The following is a 17,138-nucleotide window of genomic DNA, read 5'->3' on the forward strand; positions in this document are numbered from 1 at the left end:
CAGCCACGGTTTCCTTTCCAGGTTCCTCTCGGTCGCTGGATGGGCAATGAAAAGTGGTGGATAAAATCCAGGAAAACAGGAATTACCATACGGCGCTTTTACTCCTTGGACAGATGCAGGCCTGCATCTGTCCAAGGAGTAAAAGCGCCGTATGGTAATTCCTGTTTTCCTGGATTTTATCCACCACTTTTCATTCGGCAATCTTCGGCTCTCCCATAGAACTATATAGAGGGGGCGTGGCGGCCCCCGCTTCTGGTGGCGGTCGTGACGTGCCGCTGTGAAGGAGAGCCAGGGCTCTAAACAGGAGATCATGGGGGCCCCGGCGCTCGGACCCCCCCCCCCCCCACGATCTAAAACTTATTCCCTATCCTTTCTATAGGGGATAATTTTTTCATGATACTTTCCATGATACCTTTAAAGCCTCCTTAGATGGCCAACCACTCCACTCACCCCTTGTCCTGGCCTTCGCTGTGCATCTTTGTGTTCTTCTCTTAGAGTCTTGCTGTAGCCAAACTTAAGTATTTCCTGCACTACACGTATGAGCGATTCTCCAATTTAAAAACAAATTCTTAATTGTAATCTCAAGGGAAGGAGGAAAACACAATTAAGTGAGAAACTTCTCAGCCAAAGTATAAATTTGCAATCAAAAATAATGGGGCAGATTATAGGTTTTCACTGATTAGTGGATTGGGTAATCAACTTTATGCCCTAAATTACTTAGCTTAAGCTCAATGAAGGGGATAATCAAATACTGGCAAATTTTAAGTGTTTTCAGTGTGTGGGCAAAAGTGAGTAAAGTACTGTAACGTTGCTTTAAAAATCAGGCACAATTACCGAGGAGCGCCCAAATGATGTGTAAAACAAGCCACTTTATTGGTTTAGCACTGAACAGGTCAGACCTCACTCGCACAGAGCTGTGACGTGCAGCTGTCAAATTATCTTATCTGTTCCAACCCGTATGGCAGGGATGCTTGAAAACCTTTTTATGCTACACTGTCTGAATGTGCAAGTTGCAATGGGGATCCTATGGGCCTTATGTACTATGATTCCCCTTTTTTCTTCCCTTTTCATAGTCAATTTTTATTCACTTTTCCATCATATGCACAAATGGGATTTCACGTGTCTTTAAACTTTGTACCTCCAATAATAAACCGGCTATCATAAAGATGCCACAATTAGTTCACGCCAAGACATACATGTATACACCAACAAAAAGAACCAATCATGTAAAATGTTGATTTTATTTAAAATATATCAAAGACATACATTTAAAAATACAGTATGAAACATTAATCCCTTAAGGACCAGGCCATTTTACACCTTAGGACCGGAGCGTTTTTTGAACATCTGACCACTGTCACTTTAAACATTAATAACTCTGGAATGCTTTTACCTATCATTCTGATTCTGAGATTGTTTTTTCATGACATATTCTACTTTATGTTATTGGTAAAAGTTTGTCGATACTTGCATCGTTTCTTAGTGAAAAATTCAAAAATTTGCTGAAAAAATTGAAAATTTAGCATTTTTCTAACTTTGAAGCTCTCTGCTTGTAAGGAAAATGGATATTCCAAATAAAAAAAAATTTTTTCACAAATACAATATGTCTACTTTATGTTTGCATCATAAAATTGACGTGTTTTTACTTTTGGAAGACACCAGAGGGCTTCAAAGTTAAGCAGCAATTTTCCAATTTTTCACAAAATTTTCAAAGTCACTATTTTTCAGGGACCAGTTCAGGTTTGAAGTGGATTTGAAGGGTCTTCATATTAGAAATACCCCACAAATGACCCCATTATAAAAACTGTACCCCCCAAAGTATTCAAAATGACATTCAGTCAGCGTTTTAACCCTTTAGGTGTTTCACAGGAATAGCAGCAAAGTGAAGGAGAAAATTCACCATCTTCATTTTTTACACTCGCATGTTCTTGTAGACCCAATTTTTGAATTTTTACAAGGGGTAAAAGGAGAAAATGTATACTTATATTTGTAGCCCAATTTCTCTCGAGTAAGGACATACCTCATATGTCCATGAAAAGTGTTCGGCGGGCGCAGTAGAGGGCTCAGAAGCAAAGGAGCGACAAGGGGATTTTGGAGAGTATGTTTTTCTGAAATGGTTTTTGGGGGGCATGTTGCATTTAGGAAGCCCCTATGGTACCAGAACAGCAAAAAATCCCCACATGCCATACCATTTTGGAAACTAGACCCCTTGGGGAACGTAACAAGGGGTAAAGTGAACCTTAATACCCCACAGGTGTTTCACGACTTTTGCATATGTAAAAATATATATATATTTTTTCACTAAAATGTGTGTTTCCCCCCAAATTTCACATTTTTGCAAGGGTTCATAGCAGAAAATACCCCACAAAATTTGTAACCCCATCTCTCCTGAGTATGAAGGTACCCCATAAGTAGATCTGAAGTGCACTACGGGCGAACTACAATGCTCAGAAGAGAAGGAGTCATATTTGGCTTTTGGAGAGCAAATTTTGGTCGGGGGGCATGTCGCATTTAGGAAGCCCCTATGGTGCCACAACAGCAAAAAACCCTCACATGGCATACCATTTTGCAAACTAGACCCCTTGAGGAACGTAACAAGGAATAAAGTGAGCCTTAATACCCCACAGGGGTTTCACGACTTTTGCATATGTAAAAAAAATATATATATTTTTTCACTAAAATGTGTGTTTCCCCCCAAATTTCACATTTTTGCAAGGGTTAATAGCAGAAAATACCCCCCAAAATTTGTAACCCCATCTCTTCTGAGTATGAAGGTACGCCATAAGTGGACCTGAAGTGCACTACGGGCAAACTACAATGCTCAGAAGAGAAGGAGTCATATTTGGCTTTTGGAGAGCAAATTTTGCTCGGGGCATGTCGCATTTAGGAAGCCCCTATGGTGCCAGGAGAGCAAAATAACCCCAACATGGCATACCATTTTGGAAACTAGACCCCTTGAGGAACGTAACAAGGGGTACAGTGAGCATTTACCCCCCACTGGTGTCTGTCAGAACTTTGGAACAGTGGGCTGTAAAAAAAATTTTATTTGCACAGCCCACTGTTCCAAAGATCTGTCAGATACCAGTGGGGTGTAAATTCTCACTACACCCCTCATTACATCCCGTGAAGGGTGTAGTTTCCGAAATGGGGTCACATGTGTTTTTTTTTTTTTTTTTGCGTTGGTCAAACCGCTGTAACAATCAGCCACCCCTGTGCAAATCACCTCAAATGTAAATGGTGCACTCTCCCTTCTGGGCCTTGTTGTGCACCCCCAGAGCACTTTGCGCCCACATATGGGGTATCTCCGTAGTCGGGAGAAATTGCATTATAAATTTTGGGGGGCGTTTTTCCCTTTTACCTCTTGTCAAAATGAAAAATATAGGGCAACACCAGCGTGTTAGTGTAAAAAATTTATTTTTTTACACTAACATGCTGTTGTAGACCCCAACTTCACCTTTTCATAAGGGGTTAAAGGAGAAAAAGCCCCCCAAAATTTGTAACACAATTTCTCCCGAGTACGGCTATACCCCGTATGTGACCCTAAACTGTTGCCTTGAAATACGACAGGGCTCCAAAGTGAGAGCGCCATGCGCATTTGAGGCCTGAATTAGGGATTTGCATAGGGGTGGACATAGGGGTATTCTACGCCAGTGATTCCCAAACAGGGTGCCTCCAGCTGTTGCAAAACTCCCAGCATGCTTGGACAGTCAACGGCTGTCCGGCAATACTGGGAGTTGTTGTTTTGCAACAGCTGGAGGCTCCATTTTGGAAACAGTGGCATACCGGACGTTTTTCATTTTTATTGGGGAGGGGAGGGGGGCTGTGTAGGGGTATGTGTATATGTAGTGTTTTTTTTTACTTTTTATTTAATTTTGTGTTAGTGTAGTGTAGTGTAGTGTTTTTAGGGTACAGTTACACGGGCGGGGGATTACAGCGAGTTCCCGCTGTGAGTTTGAGCTGCCGCGCAAAATTTGCAGCATCGCAAACTTGCAGCCTGATACTCACTGTAAGCCCCCTGCCCATGTGAATGTACCCTGTACATTCACAGGGGGGAGGGGACCTCCAGCTGTTAAAAAACTACAACTCCCAGCATGCACAGTTTATCAGTGCATGCTAGTAGTTATAGTTTTGCAACAGCTGGAGGCACACGGTTGGGAAACACTGAGTTAGGAAACAGACAATGTTTCCCAACCAGTGTGCCTCCTGTTGTTGCAAAACCACAACTCCCAGCATTCTCAGGAATGCTGGGAGTAGTAGTTCGGCAACATCTTTAGAGCCAGATGTTGCCGAACTACAACTCCCAGCATGCTGGGAGTTGTAGTTTTGCAACATCTGGAGGACTACAGTTTGCAGACCACTAATACAGTGGTTCCCAATCTGTGCCCTTCCAGATGTTGCAAAACTACAACTCCCAGTATGCCAAAACTGTCCAGGCATGCTGGGAGTTGTAGTTCTGCAACATCTGAAGGGCCAGATGTTACAGAACTACAACTCCCAGCATGCCTGGACAGTAAGGGCATGCTGAGGATGTGTAGTTTTGCAACATCTGGAAGGGCACAGTGGTCTCCAAACTGTGGACCTCCAGATGTTGCAAAACTGCAACTCCCAGCATGCCCAGACGCCAAGGGCTGTCTGGGCATGCTGGGAGTTGTAGTATACAGGGTCCCATTACAGCAATGCATGTCGCTTTACGGCGACGTGCATTGCTGGAAAGGGCCCGACCGCAGCTAAAGATCTACTCACCTGTCGCCGCCGCCGCCATCTTCCTCGCCGGGATCCGGGTCTTCAGGGACGAGGTAAGTACCGGGGCTGGTCCCCAGCACTCCCCCGTCCCCCGCTGCGTCCTCCGGTCTTCCTCCCGTCCTCTCTGGACTTCCAGGGGCCGGGCAGGACGGGAGGAAGTAACCGCCCCCCCTTGCGATTGGTCGGTTAGTTAACCAACGGATCGCAGGGGATCGGAGGAGGTGGCAGGCTTGCCACCTCGCTCCGATACTTCAGCATGGTCCTGGCTGTCTGTGACAGCCGGGATCATGCAAAATTACCGGGCGGTCGGGTCCCAGAGACTCGTTCAGCCCGGTATCACCGCAGATCGCAAGGGCGATTTCCCTTGCGATTTGCGGCGATCGCCGACATGGGGGGCCTACATGTCCTTCAGCAGGCATCCAGTTCCGATCTCTGCCCGGCGAGCGGCAGAGACCGGAAATACAACAGGACGTTCTCTAACGTCCTTGGGCATTAAAACCCAGGTAGTGAGGACGTTAGAGAACGTCCTATGTCCTTAACAGGTTAAAGGGGTACTCCGGTGGAAAACTTTTTTTTTTTTTTAAATGAACTGGTGCCAGAAAGTTAAACAGATTTGTAAATTACTTCTATTAAAAAATCTTAATCCCTTTAGTACTTTTTAGCAGCTGTATGTTACAGAGGAAATTCTTTACTTTTTGAATTTCTTTTTTGAAATCACAGTGCTCACCTGTGTCCATGTCAGGAACTTTCCAGAGCAGCATAGGTTTGCTATGGGGATTTTATCCTGCTCTGGACAGTTCCTGATACGGGCATCAGGTGTCAGCAGAGAGCACTGTAGGCAACACAAAAAAAAATTTAAGATTTTCCTCTGTAGCAAACAGCTGCTAAAAGCTACTGAAAGGATTAAGATTTTTTTAATGGAAGTAATTTATAAATCTGTTTAACTTTCTGGCACCAGTTCATTTGAAAAAAAAAATAACGTTTTCCACCGGCATACCCCTTTAAAACAAAGGCACTGGAGTGACAGGTGCAGAAAAGGAGCAAATGTACATGGATTACAGGGTAAAATAGTCCATAAAAGGATTGCCACTAAATCTCTCAGCTGAATCCAGGGTAAAGTGGTGCAACCACATAGATATTATTAAAAGGTGATACAAGAGACATGCATGCTTTAAATAGATGAGGGGCAAAGGGATAAATGATTAAGGAAAACAAGCTGAAAACAATGAGACATCCTGCTATGTATGCTGCCAACCTACCAGCTCCAATCCCAACATACGTTTCGCATTATGCTTCGTCAGGGGGCTTATTTTTTTTCATGTGGATTTTGTATCAAAATCTGCATCCTACTGATTTATACTGGAAGAAATATTTCAAAGCCTCATTTACTGACAGGGCGCACTCTCATTCAGCCCAGCAAATATGTGCCATGAGCTGAACGTAAATGCTGCATGCATATCCGCTCACTCATTACATCCTGGCTCCCTGTATGCAGCGCTGCTCAGTGTACAGGAGCAGGAAGTCCAGACTTTGACAGGACTCCCTGCTTCTGTAAATACATGGCATAGCCTGTCATCAAATGAAAAGAGTAGCACACTGCCAAAAATGGATATGGCTATTTGTGTAAAAAATAACACAGGAAAATGCAGCTCAATGTTTATGAGTGTAAATAAAAATAATAAATAAAACAACTAAAAACTTGCTTATATGAGGTGGATAACATTGTGTATGTGTTTTATACACTTTGTAGATACTTCCAGCCATGCACAACAAGAGGGAATGGCTTCATTAAAAGGGGTTGGAGCGTTTATTAGTGTTGAGCGGCATAGGCCATATTCGAATTCGCGAATATTCGCGAATATATGGACGAATATTCGTCATATATTCGCGAATATTCGCATATTCGTTATATTCTCGTTTTATTTTCGCGTATGCGACAATTAGCATATGTGGAAATTCGCATATGCGAAAATTAGCATATGCTAATTTTCGCATATGCGAATTTTCGCGCGCCAGTCTCACACAGTAGTATTACAGCCTTCTTTACACCACACAAGCTGGAAGCAGAGAGGGGTGATCACTGTGATGTGTACTGTGAAGAAAAAAAAAAAAAAAAAAAACGAATATTCGTAATTACGAATATATAGCGCTATATTCGCGAAATTCGCGAATTCGCGAATATGCGATATTCGCGAATAATATTCGAATTGCGAATATTCGCGAGCAACACTAGCGTTTATGTGCCGTTGTGCACCAAAAATCCAACTAATGAATTACCTAAACTAGACATTCTACAGATGTGTGAGATTTGTTGAACAACATGAGCCACTGTGATTAATATGGCATATTTGCAGACGGTCTATGATAGTTTGATATGTATATTTTTTTTATCTGCCCCAGTGTGAGTATCATAATAGCCGTCAGTATCAAAATGTTCAGAGACCCTTGTGCATTTGTGCGAAACAATGTTACCAACTCCTAAGCCCAAAGACAACAGAACTGGTTTAGTTTCCTTTGCATATTTTCTATATTCTTTGTGAACGCAGCACTTCATTTCTATATATTTACTTCTCTTTACTTAGGATTCTTAATTTTTCAAGGCATAAGATATGCACTATCATGCGGTCACTTTGGTCATCGTATTGTCGTCCCTTCCTTTCTTAGGGAATTAAAATAATTGATTCCAGGACTTGTCTGCAGAACCAATCATTAGATACTGAACTTCAAGACCCAAGGGATCATAGCAACAAATTAGGAGCAAAACTACTAACAATAAGCCACAATACTTCAGAGAATAGGTCACAGAACCACAGGAGAAACATCTAGGGGATTTGGCTAACATGCATAGATAGGCAGAAGAACTGCCACAGCTCTCATACATCTCTAAATAATGTTTTAGAGCGGTTATGATCACTTAAAGGGGTATTCTGGCTTTATACATCTTATCCCCTATCCAAAGGATAGGGGATAAGATGTATGATCGCAGGGGTCCCGCCTCTGGGGACCTCCGCAATCTCAGTGCAGCTCCCGGCATTCTGTGCTGGGCGCTGCCTCTGAGACGGGGATGTGATGTTAGGCCACGCCCCCTAGTGATGTCATGCCACCCCCTCCATTCATGTCTATGGGAAGGGGCGTGACAGTAGTCACCCCCTCTCATAGACATGAATGGAGGGGGCGTGGTGTAACATCACTAAGGGGTGTGGCCATGACATCACGTCCCCGTCTCGGAGGCATCGCCCAGCACAGAATGCCGAGGGCTGCACCGAGATCGTGGGGGTCCCCAGCTGCAGGACCCCTGCTATCATAAATCCTATCCCCTATCCTTTGGATAGGGGATAAGATGTATAAAGCCAGAATACCACAAGAAAGGCCAAGAAACTATTTTAAGGTGTGTGATCAGACTGAGTGACCTAAGATTTGTAATGAAAATGCAATCTAATTTTTTTGAAGTTGGCCACAGGTCCTCTTTAATGTTCACTGTACACAGTATCTACTTTCCTAAAAAGTCACTGAATTTAACATGGAGTCATCATATGATAAGACATAGTATATACCAAGATAGCCAACAAATATAGCAAACTTTAACTTTACAGTGACACCTCATGTGTTAAATGTCAAGTTAAATGGGTTATCCAGTGGAAGTTTTTTTTTTTTTTCTTCAGAACTTTCATTTACCTCCTACACTCCAGCGGTGGCTCCGGTGACCCCCTCCGGTCCCCACCTGCCCCTGCGATGTCCCATCTCGGCCAGTAATTGACTGAGGGGCAATGTGACACTCCAGGCCCTGATGTCACTCGGGGCCTAGAAGTCAGAGTTTTTGAGCAGAATAGGAGCGCAGCTGGGGACCAGAGGGGGTTACCGGAGCTAATATGATGTTTACAGCAGAGCACCCCTTTATGGTTTACTATATCTGTATGTTCAGGGATTGGATTCTGTCTATACATATGTTTGCTGTATGCTGTATCTACCCCCCAAAAAGTCACTGTATAGGTACATATGAACAAGGATGGGTCGCTTTTCATCTGTTTTATGAACTAGGTTATGTTAAACATGTTACAAAAATGTCAGTATTCACTATTATTAGTTTAATAATCTACTTTTTTTCAGCTCCCGATATTGGATCAGTGATAGAGAAGCAACAAGCACAACACATTAAAAAACCAAGTATCGATTCACCTTCCTGCACTGTAGAGAAAATCAGCAGCTCCCAACCTGTTCAGGTAAATCAACGTTTCCTGATTACTCTATAAAGCCGATGTGACAAGGTCTGTGATGAGCATTAAATGCCATTGGAACTGATTGTAAGTTCAGTGTTTCTCAATAACATAAGATTTCATACCGGATCAGTCAGAACATGAGCTAACAATGTGCACTTTATTAGGCCGGGCTCATGATTGAAGAATTTTTTTTTGTGCAAACAGTAATTGTAGCCTATGTGACTGTGTGAATTATTACTTACATTACATTACAATATAAATCCCTGAGCGAGAAAAAAGTCACAGCCCTGAATGTGGATTTGATTTAAAATTAGAATAAACTAATAAATGGATTGCAGGAAGCAGCACAGGAAAAAAATCCAGAAAAATGTAACATTAGCGTTAATGAGCGCATTCACTGTCATCCTGAATACTTATGTGCTATAACTGCATTCAGTGCTTCTCATGTAAACCAAGGCGCCTGTGCTCCAGATTTATTAACTCTTACAAAGCTTGTTTCTGTGACATTTGGTCACAATCCTGTGTCTGTGAGATAGGCCACAATAGAATGTTTGGGCTTTAAAACATAACCCACAACCACTGTCCCCTTTCTGTAGGAAGGGACTCCCAGAAATGTAACCTGAAGGGGAATTAGAGCTAAGCAAGGAAGATAACATACTTCAGTACGTGCGCCATCGCACATTTTTCTGGGTCAGTGCCACTTGAATACTTTAAAGGAATACTGTGTGTTACGCTGAGCGCTCCGGGTCCCTGCTCCTCCCCGGAGCGCTCGCGGCGTTCTCCTCTCTGCAGCGCCCCGGTCAGACCCGCTGACCGGGAGCGCTGCACTGTCACTGCCGGTGGGGATGCGATCCGCGTAGCGGGACGCGCCCGCTTGCGGGTCGCATCCCAATCTCCTCACCTGCCCCGTCCTCTGTCTGCTCAGTCCCGGCGCGCGCGGCCCCGCTCCCTAGGGCGCGCGCCCGCCGGCTCTCTGAGATTTAAAGGGCCAGTGCGCCATTGATTGGCGCCTGGCCCAATCAGTCCTGCACCTGTACCTTCCCTATAAAAACTCACTTCCCCTTCCTGTCATGGCCGTATCTTGTTGCCTAGTGCCTAGTGAAAGCGTTTTTGTGTGTATCCATTTCCAGTGTTCCAGAACTTCTGCCGTTGCCCTTGACTACGAACCTTTGCCACCTACCCTGTCCTTCTGCTACGTCTGACCTCGCCTCTGTCTAGTCCCCCTGTACCACGCCAGTCTCAGCAGTCAGTGAGGTTGAGCCGCTACCGGTGGACACGACCTGGTTGCTACCGCCGCAGCAAGACCATCCCGCTTTGCGGCGGGCTCTGGTGAAAACCAGTAGCAACTTAGAACCGGTCCTCCGGTATGGTCCACGCCAATCCCTCACTGACACAGAGGATCCACCACCAGCCTGCCGAATCCTGACAGTAGATCCGACCATGGATCCCGCTGAGGTGCTGCTGCCAAGTCTCTCTGACCTAACCGCGGTGGTCGCCCAGCAATCCCAACAGATCGCGCAACAAGGACAACAGCTGTCGCAGTTGACCGCCATGCTACAGCAGCTTCTGCCTCTACAGAGAAATTCCTGCCACCCTGTCTGAGCTTATCCAGTTGGCCACCCGCATTGATATGCCTTTTTCTGAAAGACGCCAGGAGCTCCGCCAAGAAAAGGACCTTGATCACTGGGTACCTCTCTTCCAGAATCCTCTGCAATCTACTCCTGTGCCTCCCGTCAAGGAGGCTATGCAAGTGGATCGGTCTCGCCTGACCCAAGAAGAGAGGTCTCGTCGCAGAAATGAAAATTTATGCCTGTACTGTGCTAGTACCGAACATTTCCTAGTGGACTGCCCTATTCATCCTCCGCGTCTGGGAAACGCACGCACGCACCCTGTTCACGTGGGAGTGGCGTCTCTTGGTGTAAATTCTGCCTCTCCGTCTGACTGTACCTGTGCGGATTTCTCCTTCTGCCAACTCCTCCTTCTCAGCAGTGGCCTTCTTGGACTCAGGTTTTGCAGGAAACTTTATTTTGGCCTCTTTCGTTAATAGGTTCAGTATCCCAGTAACCCGTCTCGTCAAACAGCTCTCTATCTCTTCTGTTAATGGAGAAAAATTGGGCTGCACTGTGCGCTGCCGCACTGAACCCCTGCCCATGAGCATTGGACTTCACCATGAAAATTTTTTATTTTTCGTTCTGCCTAACTGCACCTCTGAAGTTCTTCTCGGCCTGCCGTGGCTCCAACGTCATGCTCCCACCCTCGACTGGACCACCGGGGAGATCAAAAATTGGGGTCCTTCTTGTCACAAACGATGCCTCACATCTGTTCCCACTTGTCTAACCCCTGAGGTTCCACCTTTAACGGGTCCTCCCAAGGCTTACCAGGACTTTTCTGATGTTTTCTGCAAAAAGCAAGCAGAGATCTTACCTCCTCATAGCCTCCTTCCTGGTACCACTCTGCCCCGTGGCAAGATTCACCCTCTGCCCTCCCTCCCCATTCCCACTTCTTCTGGAGTTCCTGCCGTAGATGAAGTAACCCGGGACTTCTCCATTGTCTGGAAGGAGACTCAAGAGTCGCTCCCACTGACCTCGTCTCGTATTAAGGGACATGCAGATAAAAAGAGGGGGAGACCTAAGGGGGGGGGGTACTGTTACGCCGAGCACTCCGGGTCCCTGCTCCTCCCCGGAGCACTTGCGGCGTTCTCCTCTCTGCAGCGCCCCGGTCAGACCCACTGTACTGTCACTGCTGGCGGGGATGCAATCCGGGTAGCGGGACGCGCCCGCCCGCGGGTCGCATCCCAATCTCCTCACCTGACCCGTCCTCTGTATGCTCAGTCCCGGAGCGCGCAGCCCCGCTCCCTAGGGGGCGAGCGCGCCGGCTCTCTGAGATTTATAAACCAGTAGCAACTTAGAACCGGTCCTCCGGTACGGTCCACGCCAATTCCCTCACTGACACAGAGGATCCACCACCAGCCTGCCGAATCCTGACACTGTGGTGCAGAACTATTTATCCCCTATCCAAGGGATAGAGGATAAGAGTCAGATCGCTGGAGGCCTGAATGCTGGGACCACCGTGATCTAGTGCTCGGCGTTCAGACTCTCTCAATCAATGGAGCTGTGTCAGCCTGCACACAAAGCGGTGGCCGACACACCTCCTCCATGTATGTCTACGAGAGAGCCGGTGATGCAGCGTTTGTGAATCTCCAGCTCTCCCATAGAGATACATGGAGGGGGCATGTTTGGATAGGGGCTAACTTGTCCTGCACCACAGTACTCCTTTAATGGGGTACTCTGGCCCTGAGACATCTTATCCCCTATTCAAAGGATAGGGGATAAGATGTCTCACCGCGGGGCTCCCGCCGCTGGGGACCCCTGCAATCTTGTATTCACCACCCACCTGTTTGAGCTGCATGCCACGGTGCCAGCTCACAAACAGCCGGGAGGCGACCACGGGGCCGGAGAATCATGACGTCACGACTCCATCCCCGTGTGAGGTAACCCCCGTCACGCTCCCTTCCATAGACTTGCATAGCGGGGGCGCGGGGGGGGGACGTCACACGGGGGCGGAGTCAGTCGTGACATCACAATTCTCCGGCCCCGTGGTCGCCACCCGGCTGTTTGTGAGCTGGCATTGCGGTGTGCAGCTCAAACAGGTGGGTGGCGAATAAAAGATTCTGGGGGTCCCCAGCGGTGGGACCCCCACAGTGAGACATCTTATGCCCTATCCTTTGGATAGGGGATAAGATGTCTCAGGGCCGGAGTATCCCTTTAACAATAATATCTAAAACTACTTGGCTCATAGTACATGGAAGCTGGGGATGGCTTCAAACACTGTAAATTTTTGGTGATCTGTGTGCACTTAAGAAATACGCCCTGTTCCAAATTATTATGCAAATTGTATTTTTCTCATTTACCTAAATAATTAATGTAAATAACAATCAGCATAATTCTCATGTTTTCAACTATTAAGAGTACAATTAAAATTTTATTGAACAAACCTCCTAATGATAACAGGATTTTTTTTTAACATACAAAATTTACAATGCACTGTTCCAAATTATTACGCACAGTAAGTTTCAAAACACTTTATAGGTTGTAAAGAACTGAAAATTGTCATTTGTTGTGTTTGCAGCATATTAACTGAAATCAAAAGCTTTTTCAAACTTTTAACAACATTTTAACTTTTTAAACATGTTAACAGGTCACGTTCCATTTTAACATAGGACCCCTTATTTGATAGCAGCTTCACGAGTCTTGCATCCATTGAACTTGTGAGTTTTTTGACAGTTTCTGCTTGAATTTGTTTGAAAGATGTCAGAATAGTCTCCCAGAGCTGCTGTTTGGATGTAAACTGCCTCCCACCCTCATAGATCTTTTGTTTGAGGATGCTCCAAAGTTTCTCAATAGGATTGAGGTCAGGGGAGGATGGAGGCCATGACGTTCTCTCCTTTTATCCCTATAGCAGCCATTGATGCTGTATGATGAGGTATTCTTTGCAGCATAAGATGGTGCATTGTCATGCATGAAGTTGATTTTATTACGGGAAGCATAGTTTTTCCTTCTGTACCAGGGAAGAAAGTGGTCAGTCAGAAACTCCACATAGTTTGCAGAGTTCATCTTGACACCTTCGGAGACCCTAAAGGGGCCGACCAGTTCTCTTCCCATGATACGGGCAAAAACATGACACCACCACCGCCTTGCTGATGTCGCAGCCTTGTTGCAACAGGGTGGCCGTCCACCAACCATGCAGTGTTGCACGGCACTCATCAGTGAGCAGGACTGTTTGAAAATTAGTCTTCATGCATTTTTCTGCCCAATGCAGCCTTTTCTGCTTGTGAGCATTGGTTAGTGGTGGCCAAATAAAAGGTTTATGCACAGTTGCAAGACTCTGGAGGACTCTACACCTTGATGTACGTGGGACTCCAGAGGCACCAGCAGCTTCAAATATCTGTTTGCTGCTATGTTATGGTTTTTTAGCAGCTGCTCTCTTGATCCGATGCATGGATCTGGCAGGATTCTTCTTCAATTTGCCTTTATTTGCACAAACCCGTCTGTGCTCTGAATCAGCCACAAATCTCTTAATAGTGCGATGATCACGCTTACATTTTTGTGAAATATCTAATGTTTTCATACCTTGTCCAAGGCATTGAACTATTTCACTCTTTTCGGTGGCAGATAGATCCTTTTTCTTCCCCATATTGCTTGAAAATGATGATCTGCTTAATAGTGTGGAACACCCACCTTTAGTAGTTTTTCCTTAAATTGGGCTCACCTGGCAATCTAATTATCACAGGTGTCTGAGATTGTTATTAGTGATCAAAAGAGCCGAGACACAATGCCACCCATGAGTTACACTGAAAAACTAAATATTTAATCTTTGTGACACTTAAATAGAATTTGCATAATAATTTGGAATAGGGTGTTGATGGTGAATATTCTTTAAAGTGTACCTGTCAGAGAAAAAACTTTTAACATGCAAAGTTTTTCACGGTCAGAGTGTTTAGACCCTGACCAATCAGTAGAATGATCAAGGAGAGCAGCACGCTGCCGTGCACTACTCTCTCTGCTCTCTGTCTATGGACTGAGATGGTTCTGTAGACTTGCATTATATCAGTCACGTGGTTTAGAATGGGAAGAGAATACACTATTTTATCTAGCAATCGGACAGGGTGTGAACACACGGACCTTCAACTAGTTTCTAAACTCACTCACGTCTATTGAACTTTCAAGATGGAATGTCAGGCAGCCTGTCTGATCACATGAGTTTTGCTAGTTTCTGGCAATGAGATTGATTTTTAAGTTTCACCCGTATTTTTCCGCCTGCTGAAATGATTGTCCCCTAGTGGACTTTAATAAGTAATGATTTTTTTTTTTTGCTTTACAGATCAATTTGCATTACGTTGCTATTACATTGCATTGATCTGCTAAATCTGTGATCTGTAAGCTCTGCTAGTATAGCATGCCCAAAGTAGGTTGTACAAGCATATCCACCATACATGGGAGAAGACTGCCATAGTAATAGATTGTCTCCCTGTGACTGTGTAGCAGGGGTGCCAATAAAAGGTCTCAAAGGGTGGACACCTCCTAAATGCAGCAATCACTATTTAAAAGTATTGATTATACTGATGTCAGCCATTAGTGGCAGGTGTTGGCTGTAGATGTGTATGGAGTGAACACAGTTACTGAGTTTGTTTCCTACCTTCCTGATCTGTTCTGTTAATTTACATGGGGCAGATGGAATGGGTTACTAGAATTATCCAGGAGCTAACATATTTTTTTAGAAAGGGCCCCGAATGCTCCCAAAATAAATAAGTGCATACTCACTTTCCCTGCTCCTCCACCACTGCAGTCCTACCTGCTACTCATCCCCAGCCCTCTTGACTTCTTCCTGTGATGTGGTCACTGTTGTTGGCAGTTCCTGCATTGTGGCCACAAAAAGGAGGCAGGAAGAAGTCAAGAGGGCTGGGGACCGAGAGCCAGCAGGACTGCAGCAGCAGGGGTGCAAGGCAGGTAAGTATGCTTTATTCTTTTAGTTTGACAGCACCCAGGGCCCTTTATGAAAATACCATCATCATTTTAGCCTTTAGTTTCCTGCTCTGATCATAGTCTGTAATCCCAATGCTAGGGGAGAAAAGTATAGCTATGCATGCTTACTAAGCAAAAACCAGATAAATTAATAACTATATGTAAAGTTTTCGAAGGTAGGTCACCTTTATATAAACATTAATCAAGAGGAAAGATGTTCTTACAGAATCTTATCTACAAAGGGTTCTAGGCATAGTTTGGCAGTAAACCATGAGAGATTTCTAGGGCAAGTGAAATGTGAAGTCAATAAAATAAAAAGGCAAAGCAGTCTCTTCCCCGTTCACTTTCCAACATAACTAAATAAAGCAAATTGCATGTTTCTATAGCAACAATGGTGGCTCATTGTAAAGGGTAGATCAGACCTTCATCTATGTTCTTTTAACATACTCTCTGCTCCAAGTAAAAATATTCTACTGAATCCTAAAAAAAGATGACTCTTATGTCTCCTATATTTTACCTGGTTTCTATTTTTGTAGGTGTTTATATTTTAACTATATACAAAGTAATTGTTGTATGTAGGTATAACCATTAAAGGGGTACTCCAGTTGAAAAAAATAACATGTTTTCAAATCAACTGGTAACAGAAAGTTATACAAATTTGTAAATTCCTTCTAAAAATCTAAAAATCCTTATCCTTCCAGTACTTATCCGCTGCTGTATGCTCTAGAGGAAGTTGTGTAGTCCTTACCAGTCTGACCACAGTGCTCTCTGCTGCCAAATTTGTCCGCTTCTACTCTGGAACTGTCCAGAGTAGAAACAAATCCTTATAGCAAACCTCTCCTGCACTGGACAGTTCTGTACATGGACAGAGGTGGCAGCAGAGAGCACTGTGGTCAGACTGGAAAGAACTACAAAACTTCCTCTGTAGTATACAGCAACTGATACTTACTGGAAGGATTATGATTTTTAAATAAAAGTAATTTGCATAACTTTCTTGCCCACTAGATTAGTGTTTGTTGCTACAACCGTGACTTGACAATGAATCAATGAAATGCAGAGCCAAATATCACAAACCCAAACAAGCATTAATTTTAAACATATGAAGGTGATAATAAATACACATTAGCAGCATTTACAGTGAACTGTAAAATGGCAATAATGGCCATCACGTTAAAGGGGTACTCCACCCCTAGACATCTTATACTCTATCCAAAGGATAGTGGATAAGATGTCTGATTGTGGTAGGTCTGGATGCTGGGACTCCCCGCAATCTTTGGCCTGGCACCCCGGCGCCAGTTTTGGGTGGCCGTTGTTGTGACATCACGCTCCCCCTCCATGCATGTCTATGGGAGGGGGTGTCACGCCCTCCCATGGACATGAATGAAGGGGGTGTGACGTCACGACTACAGCCACTCAAAATCGGCATTGTGAACATAAATGTTCTGAACTCTGGGGTGCCGGGCTAAGGATCTCTTCTATATTTACTAGCTGTTTGTGAATTTAAAGGGGTATTCCAGGAAAAAACTTTTTTATATATATATCAACTGGCTCCAGAAAGTTAAACAGATTTGTAAATTACTTCTATTAAAAAAATCTTAATCCTTTCAGTACTTATGAACTCCTGAAGTTAAGGTTGTTCTTTTCTGTCTAAGTCCTC

General features: G+C 44.6%; 1 protein-coding gene across 1 annotated transcript in view; it reads left to right on the plus strand.

Moving 5' to 3' along the window:
• ENTHD1 (ENTH domain containing 1) overlaps positions 1 to 17,138 on the plus strand; it is a 96,269-nt gene that overhangs the window by 11,375 nt on the left and 67,756 nt on the right. The window contains exon 4 of the mRNA XM_056524013.1: positions 8,851 to 8,963. Coding sequence (XP_056379988.1) covers positions 8,851 to 8,963 — 113 coding nt within the window. The remainder of the gene's footprint in view (positions 1 to 8,850; positions 8,964 to 17,138) is intronic.

Source organism: Hyla sarda, chromosome 6 (genome assembly GCF_029499605.1).
Source record: "Hyla sarda isolate aHylSar1 chromosome 6, aHylSar1.hap1, whole genome shotgun sequence".
NCBI classification, from domain to species: Eukaryota; Metazoa; Chordata; class Amphibia; order Anura; family Hylidae; genus Hyla; species Hyla sarda.